Raw genomic sequence first — 23,933 nt, forward strand, 5'->3', positions numbered from 1 at the left:
CTAACTCGATCAGAGTGTTGGCGCCAATGATCCTCGATTGAGACAAGCGCAGCCCCCTCACGTCCCTGGACTCAGTATGGCTCCAAATCCCTGGCGGTAGCCTACGGGACAATAAACGTGACCTTTTAGGAGACAGAAGTGGGCAGCTAGATTGGTGGCACTTACGTGGCGGAATCCCACGGCGGAGGTGGCGGCGTTTCGGCCCAGTGCGGCCACGTCTTCATGAGCTCGTAGAAGGCCCTGCCCGGGCTTTCGTTGGGTGTGCACTGGCAGTTTCCCATGACGCGGCAGTCTGGGGTGAGGTGTCCCTCGCGGACGCCGAGCTCCACCAGCTGGTGGAAGGCGGCGACGGCCTCCGGCGTGGGCACGTGCTGCATGAAACAGCCGATGAAGGCGACGCCCAGGCTGCGCGAGTTGTAGCCGTACGTGTGTGCGCCCACCAGCCCCCAGCCACGGCCCTCGTATATGTAGCCGTCCATGCCCACCAGGTAGTTGTAGCCGATATCCCACCACTCGTTACCCTCCACGTGCATCAGCTGGATGCGCCGGCACAGCATCATGTTCGTCATCATCTTCGTGGATGCCTCCGTGGCTGTGTGATCTGAAAGTGAGCAACAAACGCAGTCACTCAATGAGATACAGCGCACAGTTTGTCTGGAGAGAACTTCTCTGTCTTTGAAACTTCCTGGTAGATTAAAACTGTGTGCCGGACTGAGACTCGAACTCGGAGCCTTTGCCTTTCGCAGGCAAATGCCCTACCTTCACAGCTACCCAAGCGCGACTCACGCCCCGTCCTCACACCTCTAATCCCGCCAATACCTCGTCTCCTACCTTCCAAACTTCACAGAAGTTCTTCTGCGAACCTTGCAGAACTAGCACTACTGGTAGAAAGGATATTGCGGAGATAGGGCTGGGGACTGTTTCCAGAATTATATTTTCACTCTGCAGCGGAGTGTGCGCTGATATGGATCTTCCTGGCACATTAAAACTGTGTGCCGGACCGAGACTCGAACTTGGGACCTTCAATTCTGCCAGTATCTCGTCCTCCTGTGAGAACAGGTCGTGAGTCGTGCTGGTAGCTCAGATGGTAGAGCATTTTCCCGCCCAAATAAAAGGTCCTGAGTTCGAGTCTTGGTCTGGCACACAGTTTTAATCTGCCAGGAAGTTTTATATCAGCGCACACTCGATCTCATTCTCTATCTTTGTAGTAAATTCACTCACAATTTTGTAAGGCAGATATATTTCAGTATATGGGATCTCATTCACGAAATAATGACAGCATCATCACCAATAAAGGCGCTAATATCAAAGCACTCTGGATCCAATAGCAGGATCTCTACGGGGAGGTATGTGACGTTTGTGTTTTGTCATCATATGGCACTGAATATTTCGCTCACAGACATAAACACATGGGTCAAAAAATTAAACCCAGGAGATATACGAATACCGTGTAACAGCGCCTCTTGTCTCAGTTTGGTGAGGAATACGGCCCAGAAGTTTCTTTGGGTATTCAGTACCCAACGGAATTCATTAATTGAAGGAGTTCTCTAAATACTGCCGATATTGGGTCTTCGAAAAGAATACAGCCGAATTCCTTCCTTATAATTACCCGCTCCCCTTTCGAACTCGTGCTCAGCCTCTAAAAATGTTGTCACCTGCAGGACGTTAGACAAAACCTCTTAGCCTTGGAATGGCAGAGTTTAATGGCACTGTTATGTTGTTAATATGTCAATGCCCACTATTATCTCGTTGAAGTCCTCTTTGGAGGCTCTTCCAGTCCAACAATAAAAAGCATACAGTTCCAGTAAAAAGGTTAGTGCCGTAATTCGGCAGCTATAAACGTTAAAAGTTTCTTGCGTTCGTCAGAAAATTCACCACATTCTCCGCTTCAGCTTACACAAAGGCGCGTCTCGATACATTTATTGGTTATGGATATAATTAGGATAAACTGTTTTAGCAGGATCGCCCTTCATATAAGTGGAGCCGGGTAACGTTTCCACTACAAATTACTTTTTACTATTTTCATCTAGAAGAACAGTATGAGGAACACATGGAACTAACGGAAGTGCGTTCTCGCAACTTCATTAATAACCGAGAAACAAGCATCAACTTCATTTTTTAAATATCACTGTGCTATTTTTTGCCGCAAGAATAGTAGAGCTCGATGAGACAAATGACATAACTCTCTTGTAGTCATAACAAATAATCATTGAGTAAAAGTACTCTGGATATTGCGATCGTAGTTTCTTGCCCACCACGTGGAAGTTTACTCCACTCTCCAAGCAAACTTGCGGCGCCGCGTTAAGACGCAATGACACGCTTGCTCGCTAGATTTTTTGTGCCAAAGAAAATGCTATATCGCTGGAAAGTCACTCGACCGTGTTTGATGTGACGCAGTTTAAGTCTTGTCTCGACGACGGAGATATCCGTCGAGAGAAACGTAAGCATCACATAGCTGTTGTATTCGCCGCGCAAGTTTCATAGGGGAGTGATGTAAACTTCCGGATGCCGAGCCATTCTACGGATGCAACGGCACAACAAAAATCCCTATGCGATTTGGTATCTACATGAGAATGATGAGGGTGTACTGAAAAGAAATGCTGCTGGATGTTTTAAATCAGAACTATTAAAGCTTTTGAAATATAACAAAAATTATTAACGTTATACATATTTACTCTTCATGTCTGCAGATTTCTTTCTCAGCATAGTCACCCTGGTGACGAACATATTTTTCCCAATGAGAGACAAGTTTTCTGTCGCTGTCACAATAAAATGTTTGGCTTTGTGGATGGTGCTACAATCTGATGACTGGTTGCACCGCTTCATCACTAACAAAGTGAATTCCTCGAAGGTGTTCTTAAGGTTTTGTAAACAGATGAAAATAGGACGGGATCAAGTTGGGACTGTTTGGAGGTCCATCGATCACAGCGAATCCAATGCGCCGGATTGTTGCAGATGTCGTAGCTCTTGTGTGTGGTCATGCACTGTCGTGTTGAAGGAGAGGGTGGTCCATGTACAGACGAACTCTTCTGTGGGTAGAAACTCGATTACAACACGCTGCTTCTCACGCACCAACGTAGGTATGTTACCCACCGCCATGTTACATGTTACAATTCAGAGCCCTTTGGCGGCAGAAGGTTGCAACTAGCATTGTTAATGAAGTTGCGAGACTTACCACTGTTTGTTTCATGAGCCTCTAGTCACTGTCCTTCTACGTGAAAAGATTATATATGCCTTCAACGAATATAAGTAATTTGTCATGTAACAGTTAAGCACTTCACTCTGTACATGGCGTTGGATACATCTTCCTGGAATTCTCTTTTTTTTTCTTTATTGTAATTTCATTCCCCTGCCCCATATGGGCAATGGAGGACTGGCAGCGGCACAGTTCGCTGCTCTTCAGCCAATTGGCTTTATAAAAATACAAAAGGGTGATTACATAAAAATGAGGGATAAAAATAGGGACTCAAAAAACACAGTAAATGGAGATGATGGAAGTTAAAATATACACTAAGACAGGGGCAGTTAAAAAGTCAACATAAAGTTAAAAGAACAGCTGGCAAATCAAAGTGCACTTAAAGAAAACCACTGGAGGCAACAGAAGTTAAAAGTGGACCATAGGATAAAAATCATACAGAACACGACACTTGAAAAACCACTGGAAACGACGGAGCACTCATGAAGAATAAAAAAACCGTTGGTAGGGACCTGCAGAGGGACTGGAGGCTGGAGAGGAAGGTAAAAGAGTGGAGGAAGGTGCGGTGGGGAGTGGGTGAAGGGAAGAGGGAAAAAAGGGGCAGGAGCTGTACCAAGGGCCAGGAGACAGGCAGGTTGGCATATGAGGAAGGAACACACAGCAGGAGGGAATGCAGAGACGTTGAGTGGGAGCAAAGAAGAGGGAGTGGGTGTAGGAGGCAGAAAGCCACTCAGGAGAAGGGAGGGGGAGGAGTGGGAGGCCTGAGGAGGAAGCAGGAGGAAAGTGGGGATAGACATCAGGACAAAGTTCATCATCTGGGAGGGGTAGATGCTGGAAGTTGCATTAGGAGGTGGAGGGTGTGGAGATGGATAGAGTGCGGGACACAACGGTAAAGGCGCGGCAATTGGCTGGGGGTGGAGAGGAAAGGGGACACAAGGGGGAGGAGGGGTCGAGTTGGCGGGCAATATACAGGGTGCGGATGTGTCCAGGAAAGAAGGTGGGGGAAGGGGATGAGGTCGTAGAGGATGCGTGTGGGGGACGGAAGGCAGGTATGGAAGACGAAGCAGAGTGCATGGTGCTCGAGGATTTAGAGGGCATTATAGAGCCTGGGAGGGGCGTAAATCTAAGCAACACTGGCATAACAAAGGATGGGGGCTGGATGAAGGATTTGTGGGTGTGAAGAGATGAAAGGTTGCAGTACCTATCCCCATGTCTGGCCAGACAGGAGTTTCAGGAGACGGAGTCTGTTGAGGGCTTTGTGTTGGATTGTATGGAGATGGGCAGTCCAGGTGAGGTGCTTCCTGGAAAAAATGTAATTACTTTCATAAGAAAATTTTTAACTGTGGCAGATCTCTCTCTCTCTCTCTCTCTCTCTCTCTCTCTCTCTCTCTCTCTCTCTCTCTCTGTGTGTGTGTGTGTGTGTGTGTGTGTGCGCGCGCGCTATGCAGTGTAGCAATGGGAAAGTATATGGCTAGCACCTTTTCATGTGATGGTCCCTAGTCCTGAGAAACTCGATATCGAAATTTAAGATTGCACCCACAGTGGCACGACAGCAGTTGCTAGACGCCATAAACAGAGATCACCTGGTAACACTAGATGTATGGCTGGTCACAGTAAGTCCGATCTGCTTTGTCAGTTTTTTGTGGGGTCATGGAGGTTAGGTTACATCATGTTAGGTTAGAATCTATTCTATGTATGATGAAGTTAGGTTTTAAACCTGAGTGGGATGGATACCGCGTCGTCTCTGTTCTTGGAGTGCTATATTGCGGCATTTGCTATTAAAAAGACGCTTAAGGCTTGTGAATGAGCTATATTTGTCTCGAAAAGAACGTGACGACCACTGTACATTGTGTCCTCAGTTATGGGAATAACCAGACTAGTCTTACGAATATATGCGATGAAGAGAGAAACTTTGTGTTACTACTGAAGATGTTCGTGGTGACATTTTAAAGCAAGATTACAAATGCTCAGTCTAGAGACAGCTTTTTCCGGCATTTTCAACTATTTTTGTTATGAGACACGAGGTTGTGTTTTGTGCTGCGTTTATAAATATTTTACATGTTTATACTGTATAATACATTACATTTATTTCTAGGATGTTATTAACTCTTCAGTTAAACTTTTATGTTGATTCAAATTCTGTATATTTTTGAAAATAGTTACATAATGTGTGGACAATTAACTCTTTGATGGCTTATGTTAAAATGACTGGCAGGTGACCAATCGAAATATCGTGAGGTTTATGACGACCAGCTGCTATCCCAAAAATTCTTCAAACAAAAAAAAAAAGTTAAATTTCACAGTTAAGCCACATTTCGTCGGCCATGCACCATATATTACCTTGAAACCACCAAGCCAGGTGGCGCAGTGATTAGTATATTGGACTCGGATTCTGTAGGACGACGGTTCAAATCCGCTTCCGGCCATGCTGATTTAGGTTTCCCATGATTTTCCTTAATCGTTTCAGGCAAATGCTGGGATGGTTCCTTTGAAAGGGCATGGTCGACTTCCTTCTCTAATCCGATGGTGTCGATGACCTTGCTGTTTGGTCCCTTCCCCGGTAATCAATCAACCAACCAACATTGAAATGGAAGAGGGTCTTCTACTATAGAACACATAATATTAGCAAAAGAAATGATTTTCCTTAAAGTATTAAAATTCCTATCTGTCACGAAAATAGAAATTTGTGTTAGTTGCTTATAGATTCTATTTCAACATGTTTTTCATTTGTAACTGGTTTTTAGTAATACTTCTTCTTAATTAAATTCACTTGCTGGTTAGTGGTGTGTAGTAGAGATGGGCAAAACTGTTCTTTTCAGGGATCAGATCAGAATTGTTCACTCCCTGAAACAAACTAGCTCTTTTTCATGACTCACCACTCATTCACAATAGAAAATAAATGGAAGGCACATTGCCCTTTAAACTTGGTTTATTCCAGTACTATACCTGTATTTTGATCTTATTTGATCCGATTTTGAAGTAACACAGATAATGAGTAAGAATTTTGTATTGTTTATTGAAATTTTCACGATATGACAAAGTTTTTGATTATTGATTTATTTTGCACTATCGTGGTTTTCTGGGTGATCGGAAAATGTTGTAACTTGAGATTTAAATTAACAATATATTTGGCTATAATGTATTAAAATTTTTTTAACCTCATACAAATACATCGCAAGCCATATATTTTTAAAGTGAACGTTTCCTTCTGAAGACGCGTAAAATCGCAAAATTCGTACCAGAATAGTAAAAAAAAATATATAAATTTTACTGTAAGACTAAAGTGCTGCCTATAGCCTTACGCAGAATAAAACAAGGACAATATTGATGTATCACATTTTGCGATACGTTTATCGGTTCGCTCGTAATTAAAGCGTAAATTCGGGTGTCCATAATAAAAATCCTATAGTAAGAGGAGTCGTCAGGAACCTAATCTGATCAGTTTAAACAAATAAAAATAAAATAAAAACAAATGATGTATACATAACATAATAATGTAATATATATAGCGGTATTACTATGAAGAACAATACCCAGTAGAGACGAACTCCGATGTAGATGCGTTGAATCAAGCAGGTCGAGCCGCGAGCTGTATTACTGCGTAAGCTAAGACTGCAGAGACCAAAGTGACACCTGAGTTGCTTTGCTCAATGCTCTGGCGAGAATCGAGAACGGTGGGGTGAGCGTTGAGCATGCGAGTTCCGAGGGTGGGGGGAGCGGTGAGTGGCCACCAGTCACCCGCTCCGAAACAAATCGTCCGTTCCCTTGCGAGCAGGTTGTTGCAAGTAGTTCTTATGTTCTCCGCTAGGAGGCTCTCTGTCCTGTTGCTCGCATCAACTGCCCAAAGGGCAGGACCTGCGACTGAAACGATCGCCGACGGAGTGCGATGCTAAGTTACGGTGCGCCACACGCGGCAGAGGAAGCACAGAGACGGCACGGCATATGTGAAACACAAAATCAAATGGGGCACTGCACGTTGCACGAAGCCAAGATAGAAGCAGGGCAAGAGGCCGGCGCTGGCTGTGATACAGTACAAGATTTTATCGATTACAAAGCTTTTAAATCTCAATAGAATATTTCTTTCTAGGCAGAAGACCACTCTGTGTCTTCGAATAAGTTTTCACATGTTGCAAAACGTTTCTTTTCCAGAATACACTGAAGTGACAAAAGCCATGAGATACCTCCTCTAACATGTCAGACCTTCTTCTGTCGGCGTAGTGCAGCAAGGCGACGTGGCATGGATTCAACAAGTCGATGGAAGTCCCCTGCTGAAATATTGAACCATGCAACCTCTCTAGGCGCCCGTAATTGCGAAAGTGCTGCCGGTGCAGGATTTTGTACACGAACTGACCTCTCGATTATTTCCTGCAAATGTTCGATTGTATTCATATCGGGAGATCTGTGTGGTTAAATCATTAGTTCTAATCGTCCAGAGTGTTCTTCAAACCAATCGCGAATCATTGTGGCCACGTGATAAGGAGTATAGTCATCCATAAAAATTTCATCGTTCTTTGGGAACATGAAGCCCATGAATGGCTGGAAATGGTCTCCAAGTAGCCGAAAATAACGATTTTCACTGAATGACTCAGTCCTTTCCATTTAAACACTGCCCAGACTATTACGGAGCAGCTACCAGCTCGCACAGTGTTTTGTTGACAGCTTGGACCCATGGCTTCGTGGCGTTTGCACCATACTCGAACTCTACTACCAGCTCTTACCAACTGAAATCGGGACTCATCTGATCAGAAACGGTTTTCCAATCGTCTAGGATCCAACAGACATGGTATCACGAGCCCAGGAGAGGTGCCGCAGACGATGTCGTGCTGTTAGCAAAGGCACTCGCGACGGTCGTCTGCTGTCATATCCCATTAACGCCAAATTTCGCGGCCCTTTCCTAAAGGGTACGTTCGTCGTACATCCCACATTGATTTCTGTGGTTATTTCTCAAAATGTTCCTAGTATACACTCCTGGAAATGAAAAAAGAACACATTGACACCGGTGTGTCAGACCCACCATACTTGCTCCGGACACTGCGAGAGGGCTGTACAAGCAATGATCACACGCACGGCACAGCGGACACACCAGGAACCGCGGTCTTGGCCGTCGAATGGCGCTAGCTACGCAGCATTTGTGCACCGCCGCCGTCAGTGTCAGCCAGTTTGCCGTGGCATACGGAGCTCCATCGCAGTCTTTAACACTGGTAGCCCGCCGCGACAGCGTGGACGTGAACCGTATGTGCAGTTGACGGACTTTGAGCGAGGGCGTATAGTGGGCATGCGGGAGGCCGGGTGGACCTACCGCCGAATTGCTCAACACGTGGGGCGTGAGTCTCCACAGTACATCGATGTTGTCGCCAGTGGTCGGCGGAAGGTGCACGTGCCCGTCGACCTGGGACCGGACCACAGCGACGCACGGATGCACGCCAAGACCGTAGGATCCTACGCAGTGCCGTAGGGGACCGCACCGCCACTTCCCAGAAAATTAGGGACACTGTTGCTCCTGGGGTATCGGCGAGGACCATTCGCAACCATCTCCATGAAGCTGGGCTACGGTCCCGAACACCGTTAGGCCGTCTTCCGCTCACGCCCCAACATCGTGCAGCCCGCCTCCAGTGGTGTCGCGACAGGCGTGAATGGAGGGACGAATGGAGACGTGTCGTCTTCAGCGATGAGAGTCGCTTCTGCCTTGGTGCCAATGATGGTCGTATGCGTGTTTGGCGCCGTGCAGGTGAGCGCCACAATCAGGACTGCATATGACCGAGGCACATGGTGTGGGGAGCGATCTCCTACACTGGCTGTACACCTCTGGTGATCGTCGAGGGGACACTGAATAGTGCACGGTACATCCAAACCGTCATCGAACCAGCGATCTACCATTCCTAGACCGGCAAGGGAACTTGCTGTTCCAACAGGACAATGCACGTCCACATGTATCCCGTGCCACCCAACGTGCTCTAGAAGGTGTAAGTCAACTACCCTGGCCAGCAAGATCTCCGGATTTGTCCCCCATTGTGCATGTTTGGGACTGGATGAAGCGTCGTCTCACGCGGTCTGCACGTCCAGCACGAATGCTGGTCCAACTGAGGCGCCAGGTGGAAATGGCATGGCAAGCCGTTCCACAGGACTACATCCAGCATCTCTACGATCGTCTCCATGGGAGAATAGCAGCCTGCATTGCTGCGAAAGGTGGATATACTCTGTACTAGTGCCGACATTGTGCATGCTCTTTTGCCTGTGTCTATGTGCCTGTGGTTCTGTCAGTGTGATCATGTGATGTACACTCCTGGAAATTGAAATAAGAACACCGTGAATTCATTGTCCCAGGAAGGGGAAACTTTATTGACACATTCCTGGGGTCAGATACATCACATGATCACACTGACAGAACCACGGGCACATAGACACAGGCAACAGAGCATGCACAATGTCGGTACTAGTACAGTGTGTATCCACCTTTCGCAGCAATGCAGGCTGCTATTCTCCCATGGAGACGATCGTAGAGATGCTGGATGTAGTCCTGTGGAACGGCTTGCCATGCCATTTCCACCTGGCGCCTCAGTTGGACCAGCGTTCGTGCTGGACGTGCAGACCGCGTGAGACGACGCTTCATCCAGTCCCAAACATGCTCAATGGGGGACAGATCCGGAGATCTTGCTGGCCAGGGTAGTTGACTTACATCTTCTAGAGCACGTTGGGTGGCACAGGATACATGCGGACGTGCATTGTCCTGTTGGAACAGCAAGTTCCCTTGCCGGTCTAGGAATGGTAGAACGATGGGTTCGATGACGGTTTGGATGTACCGTGCACTATTCAGTGTCCCCTCGACGATCACCAGAGGTGTACGGCCAGTGTAGGAGATCGCTCCCCACACCATGATGCCGGGTGTTGGCCCTGTGTGCCTCGGTAGTATGCAGTCCTGATTGTGGCAGCTCACCTGCACGGCGCCAAACACGCATACGACCATCATAGGCACCAAGGCAGAAGCGACTTTCATCGCTGAAGACGACACGTCTCCATTCGTCCCTCCATTCACGCCTGTCGCGACACCACTGGAGGCGGGCTGCACGATGTTGGGGCGTGAGCGGAAGACGGCCTAACGGTGTGCGGGACCGTAGCCCAGCTTCATGGAGACGGTTGCGAATGGTCCTCGCCGATACCCCAGGAGCAACAGTGTCCCTAATTTGCTGGGAAGTGGCGGTGCGGTCCCCTACGGCACTGCGTAGGATCCTACGGTCTTGGCGTGCATCCGTGCGTCGCTGCGGTCCTGTCCCAGGTCGGCGGGCACGTGCACCTTCCGCCGACCACTGGCGACAACATCGATGTACTGTGGAAACCTCACGCCCCACGTGTTGAGCAATTCGGCGGTACGTCCACCCGGCCTCCCGCATGCCCACTATACGCCCTCGCTCAAAGTCCGTCAGCTGCACATACGGTTCACGTCCACGCTGTCGCGGCATGCTACCAGTGTTAAAGACTGCGATGGAGCTCCGTATGCCACGGCAAACTGGCTGACACTGACGGCAGCGGTACTCAAATGCTGCGCAGCTAGCGCCATTCGACGGCCAACACTGCGGTTCCTGGTGTGTCCGCTGTGCCGTGCGTGTGATCATTGCTTGTACAGCCCTCTTGCAGTGTCCGGAGCAAGTATGGTGGGTCTGACACACCGGTGTCAATGTGTTCTTTTTTCCATTTCCAGGAGTGTATCTGACCCCAGGAATGTGTCAATAAAGTTTCCCCTTCCTGGGACAATGAATTCACGGTGTTCTTATTTCAATTTCCAGGAGTGTATTAACAAAGACAATTCTATACAAAAGCCGCTGCTCGTCGGCTCCTTCATTATGCGTTCTGAGAGATAAAGCCTGCAATTTGGCCCTCTCGGCACACTTTTGACACTGTGGGTCTCAAAATACTGAATTCCCTAATGATTTTCGAAATGGAACGTGCCATGCGTCTAAATTCAACTATCATTCCGCTTTCAAAGTCTGTTAAATCGCGTCGAGCGCCAATAACAGCGCCGGAAACCTTTTCACATTAATCACGTGAGTGCAAATGACAGGTCCGGCTTTGCACTGCTCTTTTTACCTTCTTACGTGATACTTCCGCCATCGGTATGTGTGCATTTCGCCATCCCATGACCGAGCGAGGTGGTGCAGTGGTTAGCAAACTGAACTCGCTTTCGGGAGGACGACGGTGCAATCCCGCGTCCGGCCATACTAATTTAGGTTTTCCGTGATTTCCCTAAATCGCTCCAGCAAATGCTGTGATGGTTTGTTTGAAAGGGCACGGCCGACTTCCTTCTCCATCTTTATCTAGTCCGATGAACCGATGACCTCGCTGGTCTCCTTCCCCAAAACAACCCAACCGCTATCCCAAGACTTCAGTCATGTCAGTGTAAGTTTTACAATTTCAGAAATAGACTGCAGCACACAAAAAGTGTATGCTGTTATTTTCACCTGAAATAACACAATATAGCCAACTTCCGTTACAGGGCTGGCTCGCTAGAGGTGAAAGCTTGTAAAGTGTTAGAAGGTACAACACTTTGCCCTACATACGGACGAGAACAAAAAAATGAAATGGTGAAATATTTACAGATTTCATTATTTGGATCAGAATGAATTTCATGAAGGTTTCTTGTGTAAAAAAATTGATTTTCTACATTTTTAAAAGTAAATTATGGAAAAACTAGAACAGGATAACATTTATTATAGAAACGGTGTATCGAAAAGCAGCGCTGCATTTTCGATAAAAGTTGGTAAGGGACCGGGAAAAATGTCTGTTTTTGCAGTGGAAAAATGTGCGTGATAGGATAGGAGGGTAAATGAAATGATCGTGTGGCATTGTTGGCTGATATGAGTCAGTCGGGTTGGGCCACCAACTGCAAGTCTTATTTCAGTCAGCGCCACAGTGGGCGACTTGCGGCCGATGGTGAGGATGGAATGATGATGAGGACAACACAACTCCCAGTCTCCGAGCGGAGAATAATATCTGACCCGGCCAGGAATCGAACCGGGGCCCTGTGCATGGGAGGCAAGCACATTACCACCCAGCACAGCAGGCGGATGATATGAGTGTGTGGGTACTGGTATGGGTAATATCGATGCAGAAGGTGTTGGAGTGGATGCTGGCAATAGAGGAAAAGGCAGTGGTTTGGGATGTGAGAAGGGCCATAATGATAAGAGCAAAATAAATAGGGAAAGATTGGGAAGAACGAAAAAAAAAGTTACTGAAAGATGGTGACGGAAGGAGAAAGGGGGCAGCCCTTACGAGGTGCGGTGTGTAGGGTGGAACTGTAGTTGATTGGATGGGTAAATATCGTGATAAATCACACTTAAGAAGAGAGGGAGATTATTGGAATTTCATTGAGGAAGGATGTGGAATGTCTGTATGTGTAGGGTTAGTGGAATGTACCGATACAAGCGCGGTCGTGTACCAGGATTGGTATTAAGTGAGGAGACAATATGACTACAGAAGTCCAGTCAGCCTTTTATATGCTCAATGGAAATGAGGAGAATGAGAATTTGATGAGATGGCAAAGAATCCATGTGGGGAGAGGTAAACGAATACTCAAAACGAGGCCAGTGCATGATATTAAAAAATTAGGAGGGACTGATAGAAATTAGGTGGAGTAGATATCCACGATATTTGCACAGGTATCGAGTGTTGTAGGCATTGAGAATAGTGGACGGGTGTAAGCCCAAGTTCGGCTAGTTAGTAGTTTTAGTCTATTGTGGGCTTCCTGTTTGACACTTAGTGGGCAGGATTTCCATGTCAGTCACTGGTCGAGTGTTAGTCCCACACAGCAATGGCGAGGTAGAAGTATGTAGGCGAAAGCTGAGGCTAGTACGTCGTATAATTATTGCTCGGCTTGTGGAAGGGTTTGTGTCGAGGAGCCATCTGTTAGGCCACTAGAACTGAAAACCAGTAAAAATAACAACAAACAAAAAGGAAAATTAAACAGAGGGACTAAGGAAAGTTTTGGATACGGGACTGGTAATAAACAGCCTAACATGTGAAGTGAAGAGAGAAAGTGAGTCCAGACAACCTAATGACCGGCAGCTTGGCCCAGAATGTGATGGATAGGTTGTTTCTGGTTCCAACACTTCAGTGTTTCAGTTCCGGCTGCCACACTTGTGAACGCACCGCTGAGTAAAGTTAGCGCTGTTCTCTCTTACAGAGCACAGAAGCTTGAACCTTATCTGAAGAAGATAAGGCTCGCTTACGCCGCGACACCAGCTCTTGCGGTGACCATTCAGCGTCTTTGATAGTGCGATTCGATACTGCAGTGCCTGTGTTGTTCAGAAGTACGGAGCAATGTTCCTTCGGACGTGCATGCGTGTAAGAGTGCAGGTTGTTGACACACGATTGATAACTGGCATATCACCCGGCGTGATGGTATGAGGTGCCACTGGTTACAGGTCTCGGTCAGGTCTTGTTCGCATTGACGGCACTTTGAACAGTGGACGTTACATTTCAGATGTGTTACGACCCGTGGCTCTACCCTTCATTCGATGCTTGCGAAACCCTACTTTTCAGCAGGATAATGCATGACCGCAGGTCCTGTATGGCCTTTCTGGATACAGAAAATGTTCGACTGCTGCCCTGGCCAGAACATTCTTCACATCTCTCAAAAATGGTTCTAATGGCTGTGAGCACTATGGGACTTAACATCTGAGGCCACCTAACTAACCTAAGGACATCACACATATCCATTCCCGAGGCAGGATTCGAGCCCGCGATCGTAGCGGACGCGCGGTTCCAGACTGAATCGCCCAGAACCGCTCGGTCACAACGGCCGGCCATATCCCTCTCCAATTGAAAACGTCTGGTCAATGGTGGCCGAGCAACTGGCTCGTCACAACACGCCAGTCACTACTCTTGATGAACTGTGGTATCGTGTTGAAGCTGCATGGGCAGCTGTACATGTACGCGCCATCCAAGCTCTGTTTAACTCAATGCCCAGGCGTATCAAGGCCGTTATTACCGCCAGAGGTGGTTGTTCTGGGTACTGATTTCTCAGGATCTATGCACCCAAATTGCGCGAAAATGTAATCACATGTCAGTTCAGGCATAATATATTTGTCCAATGAATACCCGTATATCACCTGCATTTCTTCTTGGTGTAACAATTTTAATGGCCAGTAGTGTACATTTACTGAATTCGATACCACGGGTCGGCTTTTAGTCCTGAAATAATTCTGTGGTAGGTGATGTCATAGTTATCGAGTTTACGCTCTCAATCAAAGTTATATTTAATCTGTGGTTGTCCTACTAACTAGCGAAAACAGTGATTGGAAGAATTTATAAATAAATTTTCCTTTCATTTCTTCGGGAGATCGAACCTTAGTTTTTTTGTTACAGTGATGTTGGATAAATAAGTGCCTACGATACTGGCCGTCAACTTTGACCAACGTAGATAACTAACATCCTTTCCTTCGTAAATGAAGTTAGATGATACGAGGACGGTTCAACACATTTTGTATGTAGTCAGGTTGATTTTAATCAGGATTTCAATACATGATATTATTTCACACTCTCATGACAACAAAACCCTGTTTTTCAACGCAGTCTCCATTTAAAGCGACGGCCTTACATCACCTTACTAGGATGACCTGTATGCCCCCATGGTGCCATTATACTGGTCGAAGTCGCAGCCAACATCTATCCTCCACCATCCACGTACTGCTTCTCAGCGAGTTCATCCTTCATTGGTCCAAACAGATATAAGTCGGAAGGTGCGAGACCCGAGCTGTAAGATGGATGAGAAACAAGCTGTGACCGATCGGTTCTAGGCGCTTCAGTCCGGAACAGCGCGACTGCTGCGGTTGTAGGTTCGTATCCTGCCTCGGGCATGGATGTGTGTGATGTCCTTAGGTTAGTTAGGTTTAAGTAGTTCTAAGTCTAGGGGACTGATAGCCTCATTTGTTAAGACCCATAGTGCTCAGACCCATTGACACCATTTTGATGAGAAAGTACAGTCCAATGAACTTTTGAGAAAGAACAGTCCAATGAACATTTATGAGCTCCTCTCGGATGCACAGACTCGTGTGAGGCCTTACTTTGTCATGGAGAGGAAGTTCGTCTGCATTTTCATGGTGACACACACGCTGAAGTCATTTCTTCAATTTCCTGAGGGTAGCAGATTACACTTCAGAATTGATCAAATAGTACTACCGTTTCAGAGACCCATAAGACAGTTGCCATGACTTTCCCGGCTGACGGAGTGTCTCTGAACTTTTTCTTCGGAGCAGAGGTGATTTGGCGCAACTCCATGGCCTGCTGTTTTGTTTCCGGTTCTTAGTAATCAATCCATATTTCATCGCCGGTGACGATGTTCGCCAAAAAATTGTCACGATCAGCTCGTATATGCAAGCAGTTCCGCTGGTCCTTTGTTGCTCATTATATGGTCTTCTGTTGGGCTGTGAGGAACCCGCCGATCACACACCTTTGAGTACCACAACTGCTCGACGAGTGTGTCAGCACTTTCAACAGAGACGTCCATTGCAGCAGCGAGGTGTTCGACTGTGATCTGTTGAGCTCTTCGTATGAGAGTGTCCGCATGTTCCAACATTCTAGGAGTCACAGCTGTGTGCGGTCGGCTGGCATGTGGGAGATCGGATGGGTTTGCTCGACCTTCTTGCTGTGATGACAGACGCCACGCCGGATGACTCACCGTGCTTTTGTTCACTGCCAGGTCTCCGCAGACATTATGCAAGCGCCTGTGAATATCTGTGATACTATGGCTTTCCGCCGAAAGAAACTCAATGACAGCACTCTGCTTGAACGCACCTCCGTTACAGACGCCATTTTGAAGGCCACATATAGCGTCGCCACCTATCGAAACTTCATGAAACTCTAGGGGCTAAAGTTGGAATATTCCACGATGTCCCACAACAGATCCAGCATATTTTTCAACAGAAATTGGCCGAGAAAAACAAATGTGATGCACTACTTACTGACATGGGCAGTGGCCTTGCCGCAGTGAATACACCGGTTCCCGTGAGATCAGCGAAGTTAAGCGCTGTCGGGCGTGGTCGGCACTTGGATGGATGAACATCCAGGCCGCCATGTGCTGTTGCCATTTTTCGGGGTGCACTCAGCCTCGTGATGCCAATTGAGGAGCTACTCGACCGAATTGTAGCGGCTTCGGTCAAAAATACCACCGTAACGGCCGGGAGAGTGGTGTGCTGACCCCATGTCCCTGTTATCCGCATCCTCCTCCGAGGATGACACGGCGGTCGGATGGTGCCGGTAGGCCACTCTTGGCCTGAAGACGGAGTACTACTTATTGACTCCCCCTCGTATTTTGCTTCGCAAGTAGAAAGTTAAGCAATGCTTTTAGTTTCCTGCCTCACCACAGCCTCGGGGATCGTGACAATTCGATGTATAGAGCAAAATGCGTGACTACATATTTCACTCTGCTCGCTTCACTCGTAGTAATTTAATCTGTGCTTCTTGGTTCCTGCCTAACAACAACCTCTGAAATAGTGTCACATTAGGAAAAAAGAAACGCCAAATACTTGCGTTATCGGTAAACCAAACTTAAAAAACGAGCGATTCTCAGTGGCTATACTCTCGCCTGAATAGCTACAACCAATTATAACGAATTTAAACTGCTGCGCGGAGCGAAAACTCCGCCGAAGCGGTAAGCGCCCTTCAGATATTGGACGTCTATGCAGAAGGTGGTCAGAGGATTGCCCCATCTGTAAAAGAAGAAGGGCCGGCGATCTGACGACTGTGCTGATACACTCACAACTGTTTCGAAGCACACTGTTCAGTTCACCCTGTGGAATATGGGACTTGACATTCCACTGTAGATGACTAGTACGTGTTGCGCTGTTGACCCAGTGACATCGTCAATTAGATTAAGTCGTGACGGCTAGCTCCTAGTCGATTTCCGCGTAGAGTATAATCTTTGATCGGCTGCCGAGCGAGGAAGCTAGGTGGTGCTCGGCCGAAGAGAGGTGAGGTGAGGTGGGTCGCCGATAGAAAGGTGGTCGGCGATCGATGGAGTGGAGACGAGCCCACACAAAACAGATCCGGAAGCCGCGTGACTGGCCTGCAGTGAGGCGACTGCTGAGAGGCTAGCAGTGGACTAGTATGGTCGCGGTATTTTATCTTTCTGCCGAGGATACGTCGCACGTTGCCTTAAGCCAAGTGTCTTAGCTTCCTTTCTATTTGGAAACCAGTGTATTATACATTGCTGTGCTCTTACTCCATACTTCGTTGTCGCATCTGCCTGAGTGGTGACTTGACAGTTGTTGAGAAAGAAAGTGACCTCTGTATTACGGTGAGGCGTTTGCAGACTGATATATTTATAAATGTATAATTTGTAAATTATTGCTTATTAAGGGTCGTAAGTGTGCAACTTGAGTTAATTCGCAAAGGACTTTCGCTTTGCATAAGGAACAACTGCTTGTCATATTGATTGTAAATTCCATGCTCTTGCTCGCCTACTGTTGCATTTTAGTGTGTTTTAGGTTGCCTACGGAGCTGCGATAAGACTGGGTGTGTGCTGCGTCAGTTGATGTTCTGGACGTGTTATTTAGCCTATGTAATAGTGGAAGAGGAGGAACTGTAAGCTATAAGCATGTACATTGATCAGCCAGAACATAATAACCTCCGATCTGCTATCGGTATAAACACGTCCAGACGGTAGCAGCGTCACCTTTCGAGCAATGACTACTAGTTAGACACATGCACAGATCATGTAGTATCATTGACCATGCCGTACGTGTGTAGAATGGGGAAGGCCCACGAGCTATTTGAGTCTGACCGACGGCGGATCATGATGGCCCGGAAACTCGGCGCATGCATTATGGAAATTGCTCGAATTGACGGGTGTTCGAATAATGCTATGGTGTCTTCAACAGATGGCGAAACCAAGATGAAACCACGGCCAGATGTCGACCTTGACAGCCTAGTAAAACAGGACAGGCGGTCAACTTTGGCGAAACTAACGTCAGACTTCATTGCTTGGTGGGGTACATGTGTGTCCGAACACACAGTACACATAACACTCCAAACAATAGGCCTCCGCAGCCGACAACCATGCATGTGCCAATGTTTACTCCACGATGCTGGTAACTAGACTGAAATGGACACGTGACCGTCGGCACTGGATGTTGGCGCAATGGCAGAGCGTTTCATGGTATGATGAATCCCTACCTTTTTCATCATACCGATGGCAGAGGGCGATTCCGTCGTCTTCCAGGTGGAGAGCTCCTTAGCACCGTACTACGGGACGGAGCAGCAGGTCCACTACTGGGGAACGTTCACGTGGGCATTCAGTGGTCCAATGGCGCTCGTGGGAGGCATCAAGACTGACAAGGAATATTGTCCTCTGGTTGCAGACCACGTACAACCCTACATGGCGATCGCGTTTCCCGACATCAGTCATATTCTTTAACAAGATAATGCGCCATCCCACAAGGCCAGGAGTGTGATGGATTGGTTCGAGGAAGACATGGCGATTTACAGTCGGTGTGCTGATCCCCCAACTCGCCAGACCGAACACATGTGGGAATCGATTGAACGTAGCATCAGAGTTCATCGACTCCCTCCCCGGAATTTACAGGGAATAGGTGACTTGTGAGTGCAGATGTGGTGCCAACTCCATCTAACAAGCTACCAAGGACACATTACTTCCATAGCACGACGCGTTACCACTGTTGTCCCTGCCAAAAGTGGACATACCGGCTGTTAGGTAGGTGATCGTAATGGTCTGGCTGATCAGTGCATGCTACTCATCCGAGCTTTTAAACCTTACTGAGCCCCCTCAGAGCTCTGAGCTGTTTGTAGTTTTGAAGTTTTATGAAGTTGCTTTTAATTCTCAATCAGTAAGAAATTTACTTATTTGGAATTGTCATTCGTGCTTTGCTGTGCTCATCAGGCCAAAAATTTTTAACAGGTGGAGTTGTTTTGTGTTGGTTAGTTGATACACGTTTCTGAAGTCCCTAAATTGAAGCCACACTTGTACTTAGGCCGGTTGGCTTTTGCATCCTTGTTGGCTTGGCCGTAAGCATTATGCACGAAATGTTGTTTGAGCGTCACTATAGACAGACATCAGCTGCGAAATCTATATTTCCGCTCCTTGCTGCGTACTTGAGCAATTATTCGTAGTGATAACTTGCACATTGGCCTTTGAGCACGCCAGGTAGGCACCTGATATGTATCCTTAAAGCAATAAGTCTGTCTGTGCTTCAGGTGCTGTTGCCACACCTTTTATTCAAAGGACTTGGTAAGTTTACTCGGCCTAGTGTTTGGCCTGGCTGGATCTTGCAGCCGACTGAGCAATCACGACTGCCATCCGGCGCCTTGATATCCCGACAGACCGCCCGCACGTTGGAAATTTCAGCCGGTGTGTGTTACGGTGGCAAGTGGTCCACATCCTAAAATCTAAGCCTAATGCCACGAAACTGTGACCTATTCATAGAAATTAAGTTTCACTAAATCTGAAAGCTTAGCTAATTGTCTTATTTGTCTGTTTACGTCAATTGCATTATTTTTCTCTTTAAATCAGTCTTGACCCATGAAAACCTTAGAAGATTGAACAGTGGTGGCTAAATTGTTGTTGTGACCTTTTACTTTGTATATCCGGTAATCTTATGTAGCAAATGTATTTGTTGAATCTTACAGATACGATTTCAAAGCTGTGATTTCCTGTCGTTGGGGTTGCCAACTTTTATGTTAGTTTCAATGTGAGTAACGAATTCATGTTACTGTCTTTAGCTTAAAGGAGAGCGTGTAGCTGCTCAGAATGTTATTTTTCTAAAAATTTCCTTATTTCCAAATTTGGAACAGCTAATTGTTATTAGTACCTTTTTTAATTATTTCATTTGTTTGTTATATTTATTTCCTCAGTTTGTTTGTTAGGTCTCCATAAAATTTTGTACATGTATATGATCCTGTACCTGGAGGGTTGTCACATATCTGCCTCCCAAACGATATAGCTCTTAAAAAGGCCATTATTAATGTCCAAAGAAGAGACCAGTAGTGTCTCCTGTGGTCACTCCTGTCTTGTAACAGTAATTATATATATATATATATATATATATATTAAAAAAATGCATGGTATATGTATGACTGCTGTGTGTGTATGTTGGTGGAGCCTACAAGCGTGTAAATTAAAGAGAAAACTGAAGTAAAAAAAATAAAAATCGAAATTTTATGCCCACATCACCTTTTGTACGCCCCTAAAGTGGCATTTCTGTGCAATGTACGTGTTACAAGTTGAGAAATTCCAGGAGTATGTTTGCCTTAGCTGGTGTTACTGAGCGGGTGGTCCACTGTACTCACTGATGACGACGAGGTTGAGGGGCGGCGTGACCGGCACTGCGGGCTGCAGGGGCGGCTGCGCCAGCCACTCCTTCCTGCTGATGATCCGCAGTGCACTGGGCGGCAGAGACGGGCCCTTCCCTGCAACAGGCAACAGCAAGCGACCATCACCACAGTGCTAGGCTTTGCGCGAGGTATACTTTAACAGGCTGATAGGACTCAGTCACATTCTGGTGTGTGATGTAATATACAGGAGGTCCATTGATAGTGACCGGACCAAGTATATCGCAATATAAGCATCAAATTAAAAAACGACAAAGAACGAAACTCGTCTAGTTTGAAGGGGGAAACCAGATGGTGCTATGATTGGCCCGCTAGATGGCGCTGCCTTAGCGCAAACGGATATCAACTGCGCTTTTTTTAAATAGGAACCCTCATTTTTTATTACATATTCGTGAAGTAAATAAAGAAATATGAATGTTTTAGTTGGACCACTTTTATCGCTTTGTGATAGATGGCGCTGTAATAGTCATAAACGTATAAGTACGATGTATCACTTAACATTCCGCCAGTGCGGACGATATTTGCTTCGTGATACATTACCCGTGTTAAAATAGACTGTTTACCAATTACGGAAAAGGTCGATATCGTGTTGATGTATGGCTGCTGTGATCAAAATGCCCAACGGGCGTGTGCTATATGTGCTGCTCGGTATCCTGGACGACATCATCCATGTGTCCAGACCGTTCGCCGGATAGTTACGTTACTTAAGGAAACAGGAAGTGTTCAGCCACATGTGAAACGTCAACCACGACCTGCAACAAATGATGATGCCCAAGTAGGTGTTTTAGCTGCTTTCGCGGCTAATCCGTTCATCAGTAGCAGACAAATTGCGCGAGAATCGGGAGTCTCTAAAACGTCGGTGTTGAGAAATCTTAATCAATATCGATTGACCCGTAGCATATTTCCATGCTCCAGGAATTGCATGGCGACGACTTTGAACGTCGTGTACAGTTCTGCCACGAGGGAAAGGAGAAATTACGGGACGATGACAGATCTTTTGCACGCGTTCTATTTAGCGACGAAGCGTCATTTACCAACAGCGGGAACGTAAACGGGCATTATATGCACTATTGGGCAAAGGAAAATCCACGATGGCCGCGACAAGTGGAACATCAGCGAGCTTGGCGGGTTAATGTATGGTGCGGCATTATGGGAGGAAGGATAATTGGCCCACATTTTATCGATGGCAATCCAAACGGTGCAGTGTAAGCTGATTTCCTACGTAATGTTCTACCGATGTTACTACAAGATGTTTCACTGCATGACAGAATGGCGATGTACATCCAACATGATGGATGTCCGGCACATAGCTCGCGTGCGGCTGAAGGGATGTTGAATAGCATATTTCATGGTGGATTGGTCGTCGAAGCACCATACCATGGTCCGCACGTTCACCGGATCTGACGTCCCCGGATTTCTTTCTGTGGGGAAAGTTGAAGGATATTTGGTATTGTGATCCACCGACAACGCCTGACAACATGCGTCAGCGCATTGTCAGTGCATGTGCGAACATTACGGAAGGCGAACTACTCGCTGTTGAGAGGAATGTCGTTACACGTACTACCAAATACATTGAAGTTGACGAGCATCATTTTGAGCATTTATTGCATTAATGTGGTATTGACAGGTAATCACGCTGTAACAGCATGCGTCCTCAGAAATGATTAGTTCACAAAGGTACATGTATTGGAACAACCGAAATAAAATGTTCTGTATTTTAATTTAAAAATCTACCTGTTAGCAACTGTTCGTCTAAAGTTGTGAGTCATACGTTTGTGACTATTACAGCGCCATCTGTCACAAAGCGGAAAAAGTGGTCCAACTAAAACATTTATATTTCTTTACGTACTACACGAATATGTAATAAAAATGGGGGTTCGTACTTAAAAAAAACGCAGTTGATATCCGTTTGACCTATGGCAGCGCCATGTAGCGGGACAACCATAGCGCCATGTGGTTTCTCCTTTGAAGCTAGATAAGTTTTTTCGTTTGACGCTTGTTTCTTGAGATATTTGGCCCGGTCACGATCTATGGACCACCCTGTATACTGAGAGATCTGGAGGATTGTCTGGTTGCCCGTATTTTGTTTCCCGTTTAGCGCCACTCAGGGGACAGTTACAGGGTAACTAAAGGGTGTTAAGAACAGTTGTCAAAATGAAAACTCAAAATAACGTCCTCTAGAAACTTTGTGGTACATCATGCGGATCGATTGCATCAGCACTCAGTACTTCAGCTCTGAGATGTTTATGCTATTGCAGAATATTGGTCAACATGCTGGACGAATAGAAGTCACACAAATCTTGTTGACACACGGCTTCACCATGCCATGCATCTTGCAACTAACATCATCAGATCTACACCTACTTTCTGGCCACCCGTACTTAGCCACATACCACCTCCATCTCCACTGCGGGAAAGTGCACTTTAACGGTAGTACAATAAACTACAGAAAATAACCTCGCTGTCCACGGAGACATTCCGAGCATCAGAAAAAGTAGGCTCCGCTCTCGTTATCCATCCCTGGAAACCACAAGAATTTTCACTGGAAACGGCTTAAAATACTGATGACTGCTGGAGCCACACTTGACAGGTTAACGTAACGAAGGAACGTCGTAAAAAGCCTTGCTTATCGACCAAGGCACCTGGGTTCGAACTGCTATGCGAGGTGTGGTGGGGTTCGTAACCGAATAAGAAACGACACTGGAAGACGTGCCGACCCTTTGTACAAGTGGAAGAAAGTAACTTCTCCAAGTTGTGACCGCGTCGCTGCAAAGCAGACTGTTCGCCACGTAATTCAAGAATGTCCTCTGAGAGCTTTCACTGTCGATACAGCAGAGTTCTTAGTGATGTCGGAGGGATCAGTAGCCTACATTCGTAGCCTGTATATTAGTTCGTAATTTGATATGACTGCAATATTATTTTTTGTGATGCAGCCACAAGCTAAATAACAGGCTCCAGACAAACACTTACAAAGCAAAACAAATCAACTCTGTTGGAATTGTACTTTCAGGAACTGGTCATTTGTTTCACGGGCCATCACCAGCTAGAGTCTGGCGATCGCAGCCAATTACAGTCTGAGTTCTTAAATAGTAACAGAAGACAAGTTTCCAAATGAAATGGTTATTGGGGAAACCACGTAATGTCTCGTACTCGCAGGAGAGCACAAAAACTGTGAAGCTTTTCCACAGTGAGAACAAAGTACGTCCTAAAACAGAACCATTATAGGATCGCTGTCTGGGAACGGTAAACTTATCAAGTTGAAACTTATGTCACGTACTAAGGTGTACGGTTCCTCGGTGATGTAACAAATTGAAGCTTCTATGTCAATACATTAAAAGATACATGCACAAGATTGTATCTTTTTACGATTTTCTCTATCCTCGATAACTGGTAAAAAAAG

General features: G+C 46.4%; 1 protein-coding gene across 3 annotated transcripts in view; it reads right to left on the reverse strand.

The window, feature by feature from the left end:
* LOC126266759 (uncharacterized) overlaps positions 1 to 23,933 on the reverse strand; it is a 181,083-nt gene that overhangs the window by 47,595 nt on the left and 109,555 nt on the right. For all 3 annotated transcript variants that reach the window (XM_049971278.1, XM_049971276.1, XM_049971279.1), the window contains exons 2-3: positions 20,492 to 20,611; positions 166 to 601 (exon numbers count right to left, since the gene is read on the reverse strand). In XM_049971278.1, the coding sequence (XP_049827235.1) occupies positions 166 to 601; positions 20,492 to 20,611 (556 nt within the window). The remainder of the gene's footprint in view (positions 1 to 165; positions 602 to 20,491; positions 20,612 to 23,933) is intronic.

The sequence above is a fragment of the Schistocerca gregaria genome, chromosome 4, assembly GCF_023897955.1.
Source record: "Schistocerca gregaria isolate iqSchGreg1 chromosome 4, iqSchGreg1.2, whole genome shotgun sequence".
In the NCBI taxonomy this organism is placed as follows: Eukaryota; Metazoa; Arthropoda; class Insecta; order Orthoptera; family Acrididae; genus Schistocerca; species Schistocerca gregaria.